At 38.8% G+C, this 13,229-nt stretch overlaps 1 protein-coding gene across 10 annotated transcripts in view; it reads left to right on the top strand.

Annotated features, from left to right (window-relative positions):
* The window catches only part of SGCE (sarcoglycan epsilon), a 34,207-nt gene extending 21,487 nt beyond the window's left edge, over positions 1-12,720 (top strand). For 4 of the 10 annotated variants that reach the window (XM_065051111.1, XM_065051109.1, XM_065051104.1 and 1 more), the window contains 7 exons: positions 718-880; positions 4,760-4,971; positions 5,723-5,749; positions 6,463-6,651; positions 8,243-8,286; positions 9,130-9,164; positions 9,883-12,720. In XM_065051111.1, coding sequence (XP_064907183.1) covers positions 718-880; positions 4,760-4,971; positions 5,723-5,749; positions 6,463-6,651; positions 8,243-8,286; positions 9,130-9,164; positions 9,883-9,933 — 721 coding nt within the window. In that variant the 3' untranslated portion in view covers positions 9,934-12,720. The remainder of the gene's footprint in view (positions 1-717; positions 881-4,759; positions 4,972-5,722; positions 5,750-6,462; positions 6,652-8,242; positions 8,287-9,129; positions 9,165-9,882) is intronic. The other 6 variants (XM_065051103.1, XM_065051110.1, XM_065051107.1 and 3 more) reach the window with 2 other exon arrangements.
* Positions 12,721-13,229: the final 509 nt, after the last annotated feature.

The raw sequence follows: 13,229 nt of genomic DNA, 5'->3' as shown, positions 1-13,229 counted from the left end.
TTTCTGTTTCATGATCCATTGGTACATTATTACTTGTTGCAGCTGACTATATTTTCCAGGAGCATTCTACATATTTAAATATGAAAATGAATAATGTGTTTAGGTCAGTTGCTCTATTTTATGTATTGTAATACTAAATGAAGTATTAAGTTGACATTCAGCTTTCAGTATTCTGCAAATGTCGTTGACAGTAGACATGGAGTACGTATGGAGTAGGTATGGAACCTTTTAGGAGAAGCTGGAGGCTTTGGCAGGTTCGTATTAATATTAGGTTTAGAAATAACTAGGCCTCATGAATTTCATTTGAAAACATGGGAAGAAACTCTTTAAAAATAATCTTGAAGAGTGACGTTTTACTTAAGATAAAATTATGCTATTTCAATGCGATTTTCAACAGTAGTACTGATTTAATTACATGAGGAACCTACTCTTGGAGCTCTTTGACTTCATAGACATTGACAGCTAATGGTAAGCAAACATTGACGTTATGCAGCAAACCAGAATACGTTATAATAAGTAGCTAGAAAAATAATTTGATTTCAGTCTGTTATTCATATGCTTAGATAAAGCATACTGTCAAGAAAAATAATTGAAAAAAGTCTTTAAAGCACAGCTGAATGCTACCACGAACAGTAACAACGTTTGGAGAGTACGTCACTGTCCCCTGGGGATTTGTGAGAGGTTTCCTGACAGTCTGTCACCGGTCTCTTTCTGCAGTGTCTATGTTATGGTTGGAGCAGATGTTCCATTCTCTTCATGCTTACGAGAAGTGGAAAACCCACAAAATCAGCTGAGATGCAGTCAAGAAATGGAGCCTGTTATAACCTGTGATAAAAAATTTCGAACTCAATTCCATATTGACTGGTGTAAAATCTCTCTGGTAAGTTATTTTATTATTGCCTAAAAATGATGTTTGTAGGAGTACAATATTTTAGCGAGGCATGATTGAGGTAAGAGTTTTGCCAGCCTGGCCAGAGAGCTCTGCCACATTCCACTTTGTCATGATGGATTGACGTTGTTTTCCATCTAGAAAACACTCTTAAAATTGTGAAAGAATTTAGCTATGTAGAATAAACTCTAGTAAATGTGAGCACCAGTGAAACCACCATATTTGTTTTTACTTCTGATGATTTATATAAATGGCCAGAGAACTGTAGGATTTACAGAACTAAAAGTAATGAGAGAATTATTTAAGTAGGTGTAGTTCATTAATTCAGTGCGCTAATACTGCTAGTTACACTTGCTTTTTTAAAAAGCGTGTGTCTATATATATATGTTTTCTCAAATATTGAATCTACAGCACTGACCAGTTAAATAGTATTTCTATTCTGTTAAAAACTTCTTTCTGAAAATTATCTAAAACACATTTCCTGTTAAAAATGAAAAATAAAAGAAAATAATGTTCAATAATGAAGCAAAAATAAATTAGAACATTCTTCTGAGTCAAATACAAGAAAAATTATAACTGAATGCTGGACTATTTGCCATGGAAGGAGTATAATTCCCAAAGAGGCTTTTAAAGGTTATTTTTTGTTCAGTTCTGGTAAGGCAAAACTAGAAATGATACAGTATTGGAAGAGAATGTTGCAGATAAATTTGAACAAAGATGGTGGAGGTACATAAAATAAACTTAGGTGATTGTTGAGCGGCTTCAGAAATTACCCAAGAGGAAGCAGAAAGGGGAGATATGAAAAGCTTTGGTACAAGGTAAAAAATGTATTGAATATGAGAAAAGGTATTCATAGACAAAATAGATTAGATAGCTTTCAACCCTTTCTTTCTATACACTATAAATTAGGAAATCTGTTAGAAAGCTGGAAAATACTTGTTTTCAAAAGAATTTTGAGACTGTTTATTCTTTATTGGCTTTCTGTTGACAAATTGCAAAAGGTACATGTGTACACAGCAATACTTATCAGCACCTGAAAAACAGCAGAAGTCAGCCTTTGTCAAGAGCAAACCATTTCAAGCCTTTGATTTCCTTTTGCAAGAAAGAAGTAAAACAGGTGCTGCAGCAGATGTCAATTATTCTTGATAAGGTTTTTTGATACTTTCTCATAGGCAAGCTCAGGAACATGACCTAGGGGAAGCTAGGGCCTAGTGGAGAGCTGGTTGGATAGCCATAATCAGAGCAGAATCATTAATAATTCCTTGCCATTCTTCATTAATAAGCTAGGTGATGGAATGTGCTTATTAAATTAAATGTGCAGTCCCCATGAAACTGCAGGTGTCTGCAGGCGCATTGAAGGTCAGGATACAATTCAGAGAGGTCTTGAGAAATTGGAGGAATGGCCTTAGAAAACAGGGTGAATTTCAAAGGGAGCAGCAGAGGAGCAGTGAACTAATGTGAGAATAATCAAAAGTACCCATGCTGAATGAAGAGCAGCTGGTGAGGAGCACTTCTCCAGAAAAAAATAACCAAACGCCTGGTAGTGGTTCATCACCTACTGGTGAAGCAGCATCGTGCTGTTCTGAGAAAAGCAGAGACCACCCTGGCATGTGTAACAGGAATGGGCTCTCAGAGAAGTGTTAATTTTCTGCAGCAGCCTATGAGGCAACCTTCACAGCACTTGTTTGGGCAGCGCACCATGATAACCGAATTTAAACAGTCTTAGGGGTGTTTGCTGTTGCCAACAGCGTTGCTGCTGCGTGCTGTAGCCTGATGCATCGAAGGGAAAAGGGAGCATAGCTCCCCCCATTTAATCACAGAATGTTAGGGATTGGAAGGGACCTCAAAAGATCATCCAGTCCAATCCCCCTGCTGGAGCAGGAACACCTGGGTGAGGTTACACAGGAATGTGTCCAGGTGGGATTTGAATGTCTCCAGAGTAAGAGACTCCACAACCCCCCTGGGCAGCCTGTTCCAGTGTTCTGTCACCCTCACTGAGAAGTTGTTTCTACTCAAATTTAAGTGGAAACTCCTCTGTTCCAGTTTGTACCCACTGCCCCTTGTCCTATCACCGGTTGTCACCGAGAAGAGCCTGGCTCAATCCTCGTGACACTCACCCTTTACATATTTATATACATTAATGAGGTCACCCCTCAGTCTCCTCTTCTCCAAGCTAAAGAGCCCCAGCTCCCTCAGCCTTTCCTCATAAGGGAGATGCTCCACTCCCTTAATTATCTTCGTTGCCCTGCGCTGGACTCTCTCCAGCAGTTCCCTGTCCTTCTGGAACTGAGGGGCCCAGAACTGGACACAATATTCCAGGTGTTGTCTCACGAGGGCACTCACAGTCTGTGCTTCACCCGGCAAGCGAGGGGCAGGAGCCCCCAAATCCAGGGGCTGGGAGGGAGCTGAGCTCCATTTCTCTAACCACAGCATAGACCAGGGAGTGGAAATAAAACCATCATCTCCTCTCCCTCCCATGTTTTATGAGGTGACGATGGTTGTTAGCACATGAATGAAAGTGACAATTTGTGTGTCCCAAATTCTGAAAAGGGGGGCAACATAACACATGCTTCCCATTAACGCTGCTGATAGCTTGTGCATGGGCTTCTGCCAGTCACATCAATAAGTGCATAAGGATTTTTCGTGCTTTGCTTAGGGTTGTAGAGTCAGCTAAGCAGCCACGTGCAGCTTGGTGTACCTGACATAAAAAAAGATACTGTGGAATTAATGAGTGGAGAATGCATAAATTAATTTTTATCAAACTATCTTGCACTTACATTTGACGCTCAACAAAACATTATTTCTAGCACGCCATGAAAACCTGTTGATCCATTGCGTAAGTTTTAATACACCATTTTATGACTTAAAATATGAATTATAAAGAAATGACCGTCAGTTGGTAGGTTTCTCAAGGAACAGTGTCAGGCAAGAGGTCAAGAATGTAGGCAAATATAATTTATTTTCATTAATGATCTGGAGAGGGTTTTAAAACTAACACTGATAAAATTTAAAAGTGCTATCTAACTGAAGGGAACAGGAAAACGAAGGCAGAAAATTGAAAAGTCATGTGGGAAAGGCAGTCAGCTAAATGCAATATGAAAGTCAGTAGCAAAAAAAAGAGTTGAATTTGTGGCAACATTAGATACAGACATTTAAAAACAATTCCTTGTGACCAGGAATGCAGCCTTCTGAGGGTTAGTTGGATTAGGAGGTAGAAGCAGCCTTGGCAGTCCTTCTCTGATCACCTAAACGCGCATCTTGTGTCCGGGGCTTCCTGCGTGGGGTCGGGGGAGGCGCGAGAGCTCCGTCCCCAGCAGCTCCCTTCACGTCTCCTGCTGCTTCCAGCGCTGGATGCAAAGCTCAATAGGGAGAAGGAGAAAGGAAATCCATAGGTACGCCACTCTTCCTCTCTACCACCTCTGTACAAGAGAGGGCAGTATGGTTATTTAGGAAGACTAGTAAGAAATGGGTGAATTAATCAAAAAGAAATCAGTGTCAAATAATTAGTTTGCAATAAAAATGTTTACTGAATTTTTTGCTCACATACTATCTGTGTGAGATATCCCTAAAATTAATCTGTAAAAAATGTAATATCTCTGGTAGGCACAAAATAAAGTAATAATGTGGTATTGTGACAAAGTTATAAAGTGGTATTATGTATCACATTGATCAGAAGCTTTCCACGAAATGTAAGGTTTTGTGAGTTAAAAAAAGGTATTGGATGCAATTGTATAGAATTTGTCAAATGTGTGATAGGCATTCTTTTCTATGTTGTGGCTGGTTAAATACTGCCTGGTTTTTACACACTGGTACTTTGTGATACAATTGTCTTTTTTTTTTTCTTTTCTTTTTTTTTTTCCTGGGTATCAGGTTGACAATACAAAACAAGTTTCCACCTTTCAGGAAGTGATTCGTGGAGAGGGGATATTACCTGACGGTGGAGAATACAAGCCACCTTCTGATACACTGAAAAGCAGAGACTATTACTCGGATTTCCTAATTACACTGGCAGTGCCCTCGGCAATAGCACTGGTGCTTTTTCTAATACTTGCCTACATCATGTGCTGCCGACGGGAAGGAGTGTGAGTACTTTAACACACTAACAAGTAACTGTAGGTTTTGCTAAGGTTATAATGCATAGAAGACTGTTTGTTAGAATTCCATTCAGTTCATTAAAAAACATTTAAACAGGCCAAAAGATAATCTGCTTGAAGTATTGAGCTATTTCTCAATTAAGCACATACAGTAATTTCCAAGAGAATGGATGTAGGGCCTTTAATTGTTCTAGCTGAAAGGGTTAAAAATCTCACCGTATGCACAAAACTCCACAAAATCTTCACATACGCACAGCTCGACAAAATGCCCCAAACAAATAAAATGCTAATAAAGGATCGTTGATTCAGGAAAATACTAAGTAATTTCTAAAATGCTACCTTTTATAAAATAAATCTGGTTGAGGATATGAACTGAATTTAGACATGTTATAAAAGAAAAGTGCATAAAAGGAAAGCAGCAAGTAACGCAATTTCTGCCATTTCTTACACAAACTACAATTTCATTTTGTCACAGAATTTATTTTAGCCAGAAGCTTGTTCTTTAACTTGCATTTTCATTTCTCTGTGTGTGTCCGTGTGTGTCTGTCATCAGTATCACGTCTCTATACGTGCGCTCATCGAGGCCTCATCATAAACCCAGTTGCAAATGCTGCCAAGTTGCGTTTAGCATTAACCTTGTCAGCATTTCAACATCATGTACTATTTTCATCATCAGATAGATTTAATGTTCCAACTATCAATGCTATTATTTAATTCATAAATTTTGTTTTGTTTTTAGGGAAAAGAGAAACATGCAAACACCAGAGTAAGTGTCTTCTTTCCTGTTATTTTTCTTTTACCATTTAACTTTCATTCTCAGTAGCTTGTGTCACGCTTCATACATGTGTGTCATAATCTTCCTTCATTCTCTCTATAATCCATGGTTTAATTCATAAATATGAAAGCTGCTTTTAAATCAGATTCTTGGCAGGGATAGAAGACTAGAATAAAAAGGGTTTGAAATTAACAGCTGTCAATTGAAAATAAAATAGTGCTGTTAGAATAAATATGCTAACATGTAATTTATACTCTGGTTATTGGACTTCCCAGCCTCTGTCTTAAGGGCAGTGGACAGGAGAACAAATATCTGGGAAGGTATCCAGTGCCTATACTATGGAGCGTTTTACAATTAATCTACGAGGGCTTTTTAAATCTAACGCAAGAATCAGGAGTTAATAAAAACTTTTAACTGCAGCAAATAAGTGGAAAATTAGACATAAATTGCACAGTCTTTGATCCTATGAAAAATACTTATGTAGACAGCAAAATCTAATGGAATAATTACTGCTTTAAAAATTAAATAAACGTAATTTTTATTAAATTAACTATGTAAAGTTTTACTGTAATTGCTGCACTATAGAGTCTGTAGCATGTATCAAAGTCCTTGCATTTTTAAGAAAAATAATAATTGTAAAAGTCTATCCGTTTTGATAGAGCACTTAAAGCCTGTATTTACTGTTTTATTTCCTTTTGACACAGCATCCAGCTGGTCCACCACAGCGCCATCCAGAAATCAACCAAAGAGCTTCGTGACATGTCTAAAAACAGAGAGATCGCGTGGCCCCTTTCAACGCTTCCCGTGTTTCACCCGGTTACTGGGGAGATCGTGCCGCCCCTTCACACCGACAGCTACGATAACACCAGTATGCCGCTGATGCAGACCCAGCAGTAAGTATTTACCGTTTATTTTCTTTTTTAATACTCACTATGTTGCACGATGCTTGTCATCTGAAATGTGTTTATTATGGAGGTATCAGTAATGACTATAGTTCAGGATTGCTCTGATGTTCGCATTTCAAGCAGAAGGAAAGGCCTTCTGTTATAAAATGAAGTGGCTGGGTTTCAGTCTGCACGCTTGGCAAGAAGCTTTGCGTGGAGCAGCTACATTTCTGCATATTTTGGAGGAAAACTACTGTTGACAGAGGAATCAATTAGAACTGTTCTATTTTAGACACGCTACGTCTTAACCCGTGGTATAAAGCTACCACCGCGCTGGTGGTGGTTTGATACCGGAAAACCACCCAGGCTTTGTAAGTAGTTAGTCATGTTCTGTCACACGTGGTTTATGTTTGAAATGGTAACATTGAACAGAAGAGCATATTCCATTTCAGAGATAACCAATACAGACTTGCCAGTGAAAACGCTCAGAGCTCTCAGCCGTTTCCATTGTTGCCAGCCTCTCTCCAAGAGAGACACCAGAAAAATACTCATTTGTGTTTCTTGAAGTTCATTGACCAGTAACTTAATGAAACTATCGAGACAGACCCATCTAGTGCTTTGCACGTTTTCTCATTCAGGCAAGTCAGTGGTGCTGTAGGGAAAAGACATTCCTGGGAAGGTTTGGCCGAGGAGCCCGTGGTTTTGCGATGCTCACAGAAGCGCCTGGTGGTGTTTTGTTGTTCCCCAGCGCCGTCTGTTGACGCTGGATCCAGTTGGGAGCTCAGCTGGCAGGTCTCCCTGGCCCCACTGATACCCACGCAGTGCCAGCACTAACCTGGCCCTAATTTAGACATGCTTGCCCCGAATTCCCTTCATAATGTAGATATGGTAGAAGAGTGTTTTCTTCTCCCTGTCCCAAAGCTAAATTCTATATAAAGTAGAGCTGTGTAAATTAATCCATGTACAAGTGCTGTGAAGTGCTCTACCCTCTCTTTTATAGTTCGTTCTCTGTTTGGGATAGCATTTATTTATGACTGGGGTGCCAAAACCTGTACCAAAGGCTTTCTTGAGTTGTACATAGAGTGTTTATCTGCTTCACTTGTGTTCCAATCCCTAATTCCTTTCTCTAAAAACAACCTGATTATCTGGTAGCTGTGAAAGAGACACTTAAGCAGGACACATAAATGTAACTTTGCCTTGATAAGTCAACTGGTCCAATATGTAAAAACTAGCTGACCATGAATTCATCCCACAGTCAATAATTAAGTTGCCAATACTGTCACCTTTTCTGTATTCATCACTTATGGAAACCAAACACCAGAAACCTGCGGTGACTCTTGTTCTCTCTGGCGTTTCGCCAAGTCTGAGCCTTTGAACCTAGTTGACAAGTGAAATAATAGTAACTACCCTGTGACACTGGTTTTCTTTATTTCATTGACTTGGCTGACCTTTTGACAACTGTTATTTGCATAGTGAAAATGGATTATTGCCTCATAAGCAAAAAAAAGAAGTTTAAATACTGAACTTTCACGCATAATGTACTTCAGACTTCATATGGAAGCGTTAAATATATTAATTTTTCTTTTTTTTTTTTTCGTAGGAACCTGCCACATCAGACTCAGATTCCGCAGCAGCAGAGTGCAGGTCAGTAGTGAGAAAATATTGTAACTATTAAGTGACCAGTGCAGAGGAATCACTAGTCAAAACACACACAGTCTATGGATAGTGGAAACCATTTTCAAATCTAGTGAAGTATTACAGCATTGTAATTCCAGATTTTATTTTGATACATCAGTGGAAATTTTGGGATGGGATTGATGGAACAAGTAGGAGAAATGCTACATTAGGACTCAGCACGAGACACTGGAATCTGGTACAGCTAAGTTAGAAACCTCCTTATAGAAATCATTTTCTATTACAACATGAAGCTACAGCCAGATTCCCAAATGTGGTTACACTGTTCAGATTCTTTAAAACTTGATAGGAAATAAAAATTTCTAGTTCCCACCAATACTAGTTAAGCTCTGAAGAGGGAGCTGCTTATTGCTGTTACCAAACATGAGGAGTCGATACCGGGGAATGTGGTGAGGCGCACATCCGTGTTGCGGGTTTGCCGTGTCTTAGTCATCACTTTTACATCATTTTCACAAATCCTCATGTAGTGACTGAGGTCGTGAATGATCCCATCAGAGTACTGACTGAGGCTGATTGTTCTCTTTAGTTAGTGTATCAGGTCTGAGAAAAAGCTACAGCCATAGCCATATGAGAGGGGAAAAGGATCATACAAGGAAAATGTAGAGGTCAAAGTGTAGTTTTTGAATTTTCACAGAAGTGTTTAGGCAAAACTCTAGAGACAGATATGTATTGAACATAATATGGGAACTACAGCTCCAAGAGGAAGACTTGTTTTAACTTAGGAGTTACATAAGCCACTCTTTCTTTTCATTCAAAATCCTTCTTCTTCATTACTGCTTTCGGGGATTAAAGGAGAATTTCGTATGACAACATTTCAAAGATTTGAGGCAAGTATATAATAGATGCTTCTGCCCATGTGGGGTTTTTTTGTTATCTGGAAATTAAAAACGTTTATAAAAAGGAACGTGACTGCAGTTTTGCTAGCTTTGCTGTTTGTGTGCTTGATTATACATACAGTGGAAATGGCAGATGACTCTGGCAGGCAAAACCTCAACCCAAGGCCTCCAGCACTGGTTTGGGTTGACATCTAACATAGATAGCTCTTCACACTCACTACTGCGGGCGTTTAGAAGGTACAATAACAATCTCACACACTTCAGCTCTTCTGTTACCACCGTTCTGTTACAAGAATTCCTGCCGGTCTGTCTTGCAGGAAAAAAGTTGCAAAATCACCTGGTAGCACTGTAACTTGACAGCAGTGAGGAATTCTTAGAGAGGTGTGAAATCTAAACAAGCATGGGCTTGTCCCTCACAAGTTGCACTGAACTACTGCCGTAAAAATAGACCTTAAAGATCCTCCCGTGTCTCTGTTTTCTGTCGTATGTTATTTTTGTAGAATACACCTTTTCCTTCAGAGTCATTGCAGATGCTGCCTGTGACAAGCTCTCAGAAATCGGGGGGCAAATAAAACGTATTTGGGATAGACGATGTTTCCTCCTCTTTTAGTATACACTGACGCCTTCCTTCGTAGCTCAGATGTGCACTGCAAGCACTTCCATGACATGATGACACTGATGGATTATAATAATTCTCATCTATTTGCAGGTAAATGGTATTCCTGAGGAAAGAAAACTAACGGAAGCAATGAATTTGTAATCAGAGAAGGCAGCAAATTGTCTTATTTCCTTATTTGTTCTGACTGATGCATGAGCTTTTCTGGTGTATATTGTGTATGCCCACAGTACTAAGATGATTTCAGTGCCAGAGCGTACAATCACTTCCATATAACTAATGTACTGTATCCTTTTGTACTTTGGACATTTTTGACAATTTGTAAACACTGATATCTTTTTATATTTGTTACATTCAGAAAATAATCTTTCAAATATATGTATTAATAAATATCAAACTTTATTCTGTCTTGTGATCTCTCCTGAAAGTTTCAGCAGGGAAATTAAAACTTCAGAATAAACAGCAGGTTCAAAGGATTTTAGACTCTTCACTGGGAGGGTATAATTGCCTGACATTGGCACGCGAGAAGCAGTGCTGTACAAGCATGAACACTTCTGCATTGGATGAGGCTCAGAAATAGTACTCTAGATTTATTAAGCATTAATTTTGTAGAGATCATAAAAAATATCATGAGGAAAGTTATTTTTGGAAGAAAAAAAAAAAGGCAAAATAAAAAAAACCCCAAACAAAACCCTAAGATGACTCCTGTTGAAAATTGGCTTTCTCTTCCTTTACCAGATATTTTTGCCTGTATTTGACAACTTGCAAGCAATAAACCATTTAAAATCTGTCCATTCATTAGTCTGGTTCTGTTAGAAGAAGCTGTTACAAACTACTGTAGGCAGAAATGAATATCTGCAAAGAAGGGTAAATTTTGTTATGGTCTCCATAGACTAATTTTTAACTCTTTAAAAATAGTCTCTTTTTTTTTGGTGACATTCCTGATGTCCCAATGCGTGGTGCTGTGGTTGGGGTTGGGGTTGGTTTTTTTTTAACTGTCCTCCACATTCTTCATTGTTTTTGGAGCAAAAAGAGTTGTGGGAGAGCGAGCTGTCCAATAAACCAAGGGTTATTTTGTTAGAGTCTTAAAAAGGAGCTGATTAAATACCTATTTTTTGGGAGGTGGTTACTTTGAGAGGCATTTGTCTGTGCAGCTAAAAGCTTAATAACATGAACTTTGTTAAAAGGATCTGAACTGAGGTTTCCTTCTGTTTCAATAGGTGGTGATAAATTACCTTCCAACACCTTTGTGTGTATTTCAAATGAATTTTTCTGATGCTTATTTAAATCCTCAAATAGCAGCACAACACAGGGCTTCAGGGTCTCCAGCTCTTAACAGCTCCCACCACCAGTTCTTTGGGTTTTACCTCAAAGCATCGTGCTGTTCTAAGCTGACACTTATGTTTTGCCTTTTTTCTGCAATATTTTCTCTTTCAGAAGCTGTATGTTGATCAGGACGTTGCACTGTAAACAGAAAGCTGCGTCTGCTTTGAAATTACTAAATGCCGGCTACATTTCCTTAGCTGAGGTTTCTGAGGTCTCTGCTAAGAGAAGTTCTGTGTAATTTAGAAATTTAAGACTGAGGCTAAAAAGACACTTTAAAATAAGGTTTCTAGAGTTTGTGAGAAGACCCAAATAGTCACTGGCTTTTTTTTTTTCACTCCTTATTACAATTATGACAATTTTCCTTCAAAACAAACTTGTTTTTATGTTTATTTTTAAGCAAACAATGATGTGTTTATAGGCTTAGATCTGAATGCAACACCTCAGCAGGTGATAGTTAAAAGAAGTCCTGAGCTGCTTTTTAGATGCATTTTGTGCAACAATATGGCAACTATTGCAGCAAAGTATATAATCAGTGCTCAGTACATTGTACTTGTATATTGCTGAGCCTTAAACGTCGGAGTTCACGAGGCTGCCCCAAGTGCTGAGCACAGCCCGGGATTATGTTACCAAATGCATCCAGCCATAGCAGCAGTGCCAGTGGTTGTGGTACTGCCAGAGCAGCTCAGGCTCCAGTCGTGGAAGTTGAAAAACTAAGTTTCTGAAAGAGCTGGAATAAAGAGCCATCCCTACTCACCACCGACCTCATCCAGAGGTGCCAGGAAAGAGGTTTCCTCAGCCACGCAGCCCTCAGAGAGCCTCCTTTCTCCCAGCAGCTTGGGTAGTTACCGGTGAAAAGTGGATTAGGAAACTGCACACTGAGATTTATAGTAAAGAAAAGATTCACATCTTTTATCCAAGCAGTGAAAAATTTAAGTACAATCAGCGTTTGGTTTCTACTGATTTGTTAGTTTCTACTACTGACTTCAAATGCATGAGCTGTCAGTGCTTTGAAACAGAAATGAATGGAATGGATTTTAAATAATGATACTTAATGCAACCTTAAGACTAAACATTGTAAATAGTATTGGATTTGGCTCATAACAATTTCTGATAATTGATTGTCACATCATACTCAAGTTAACTACTAGTTGAGCTACTCCTATCTGATTTGTATTAATTTATAACAGTGACAATATATTTAAGGAAATTTATTAATTGGTGTGTACATGCATAAAGAATCAGTTTTCACCTACTCCGAAAAGAACCTAATGATGTAGGTCACTTGAGTATTAAGCACACCTGAATTATTTTATGACTGAAAGTTTCATTTATTTGAGGTAAATTTAATAACAAATTATTTATTTTTACTTATTAAAACAATTACTACAGAAGCACAGATTTCTAAAGCTGGCTAAAGACACTTAAAAGAATTAGTTAAAAGTGCTGATGGTTAAAACAGTAAATTTACAGCCTCTTTTAATGTATGATGACAGTATGAACTGATATTGTATTGATTGACAGTTGCAACCAAAATAAATAGAGAGCACTACAGAACTCTTTGTAAAGATATGAAATGTAAAAATCTAATAAATAGGAAAACATTAAGTAGTGATGTTGCCTGGTTATTTTACATAATGATGCCTGGACAACTTTGTGTTACAGCTGTTAACATCATGGATGGTGATACTGGATGGCAAGTGCCTAAGGATGGAAGTGGCCCCAGTCAAACAGGGTTTAACTGGGCCAGCTGGTGTAACTGGAAAGGATGGAGAGTATTTGCAGGTGCTCAAGTTAGATGTTATCTCCCCAGTTATACCAGGAGCTTTGGGGATACAAACTACCTCTCTAAATCATTTGCTGAAATAGTCCTTTCTTAAGCAGCTAATTAAAAGTTAAATTCCAGAAACCAAACAAATCTTACGGATAGGTTTCTTCACGTTGCCAGGCTGAAGAAAAGCCAAGTCAGTTCCTCTGCTGTGGTTTCTTTGGGGGATGAAGTGGTCGAGACCCCGCTGTGCCGTTCTGCTGAAGGCCCCTGCGCCCCAGGGGCGGTTTTGGCTGCAATGTCATCAGAGGCGGGACAGCACGATTTACTGCAGAAGAATCGTGCTCCC

Source organism: Columba livia, chromosome 2 (assembly GCF_036013475.1).
Source record: "Columba livia isolate bColLiv1 breed racing homer chromosome 2, bColLiv1.pat.W.v2, whole genome shotgun sequence".
Taxonomy (NCBI): Eukaryota; Metazoa; Chordata; class Aves; order Columbiformes; family Columbidae; genus Columba; species Columba livia.
The sequence above is the reverse complement of the archived record's forward strand: the minus strand, read 5'-3'. Positions and strand labels throughout refer to the sequence as shown.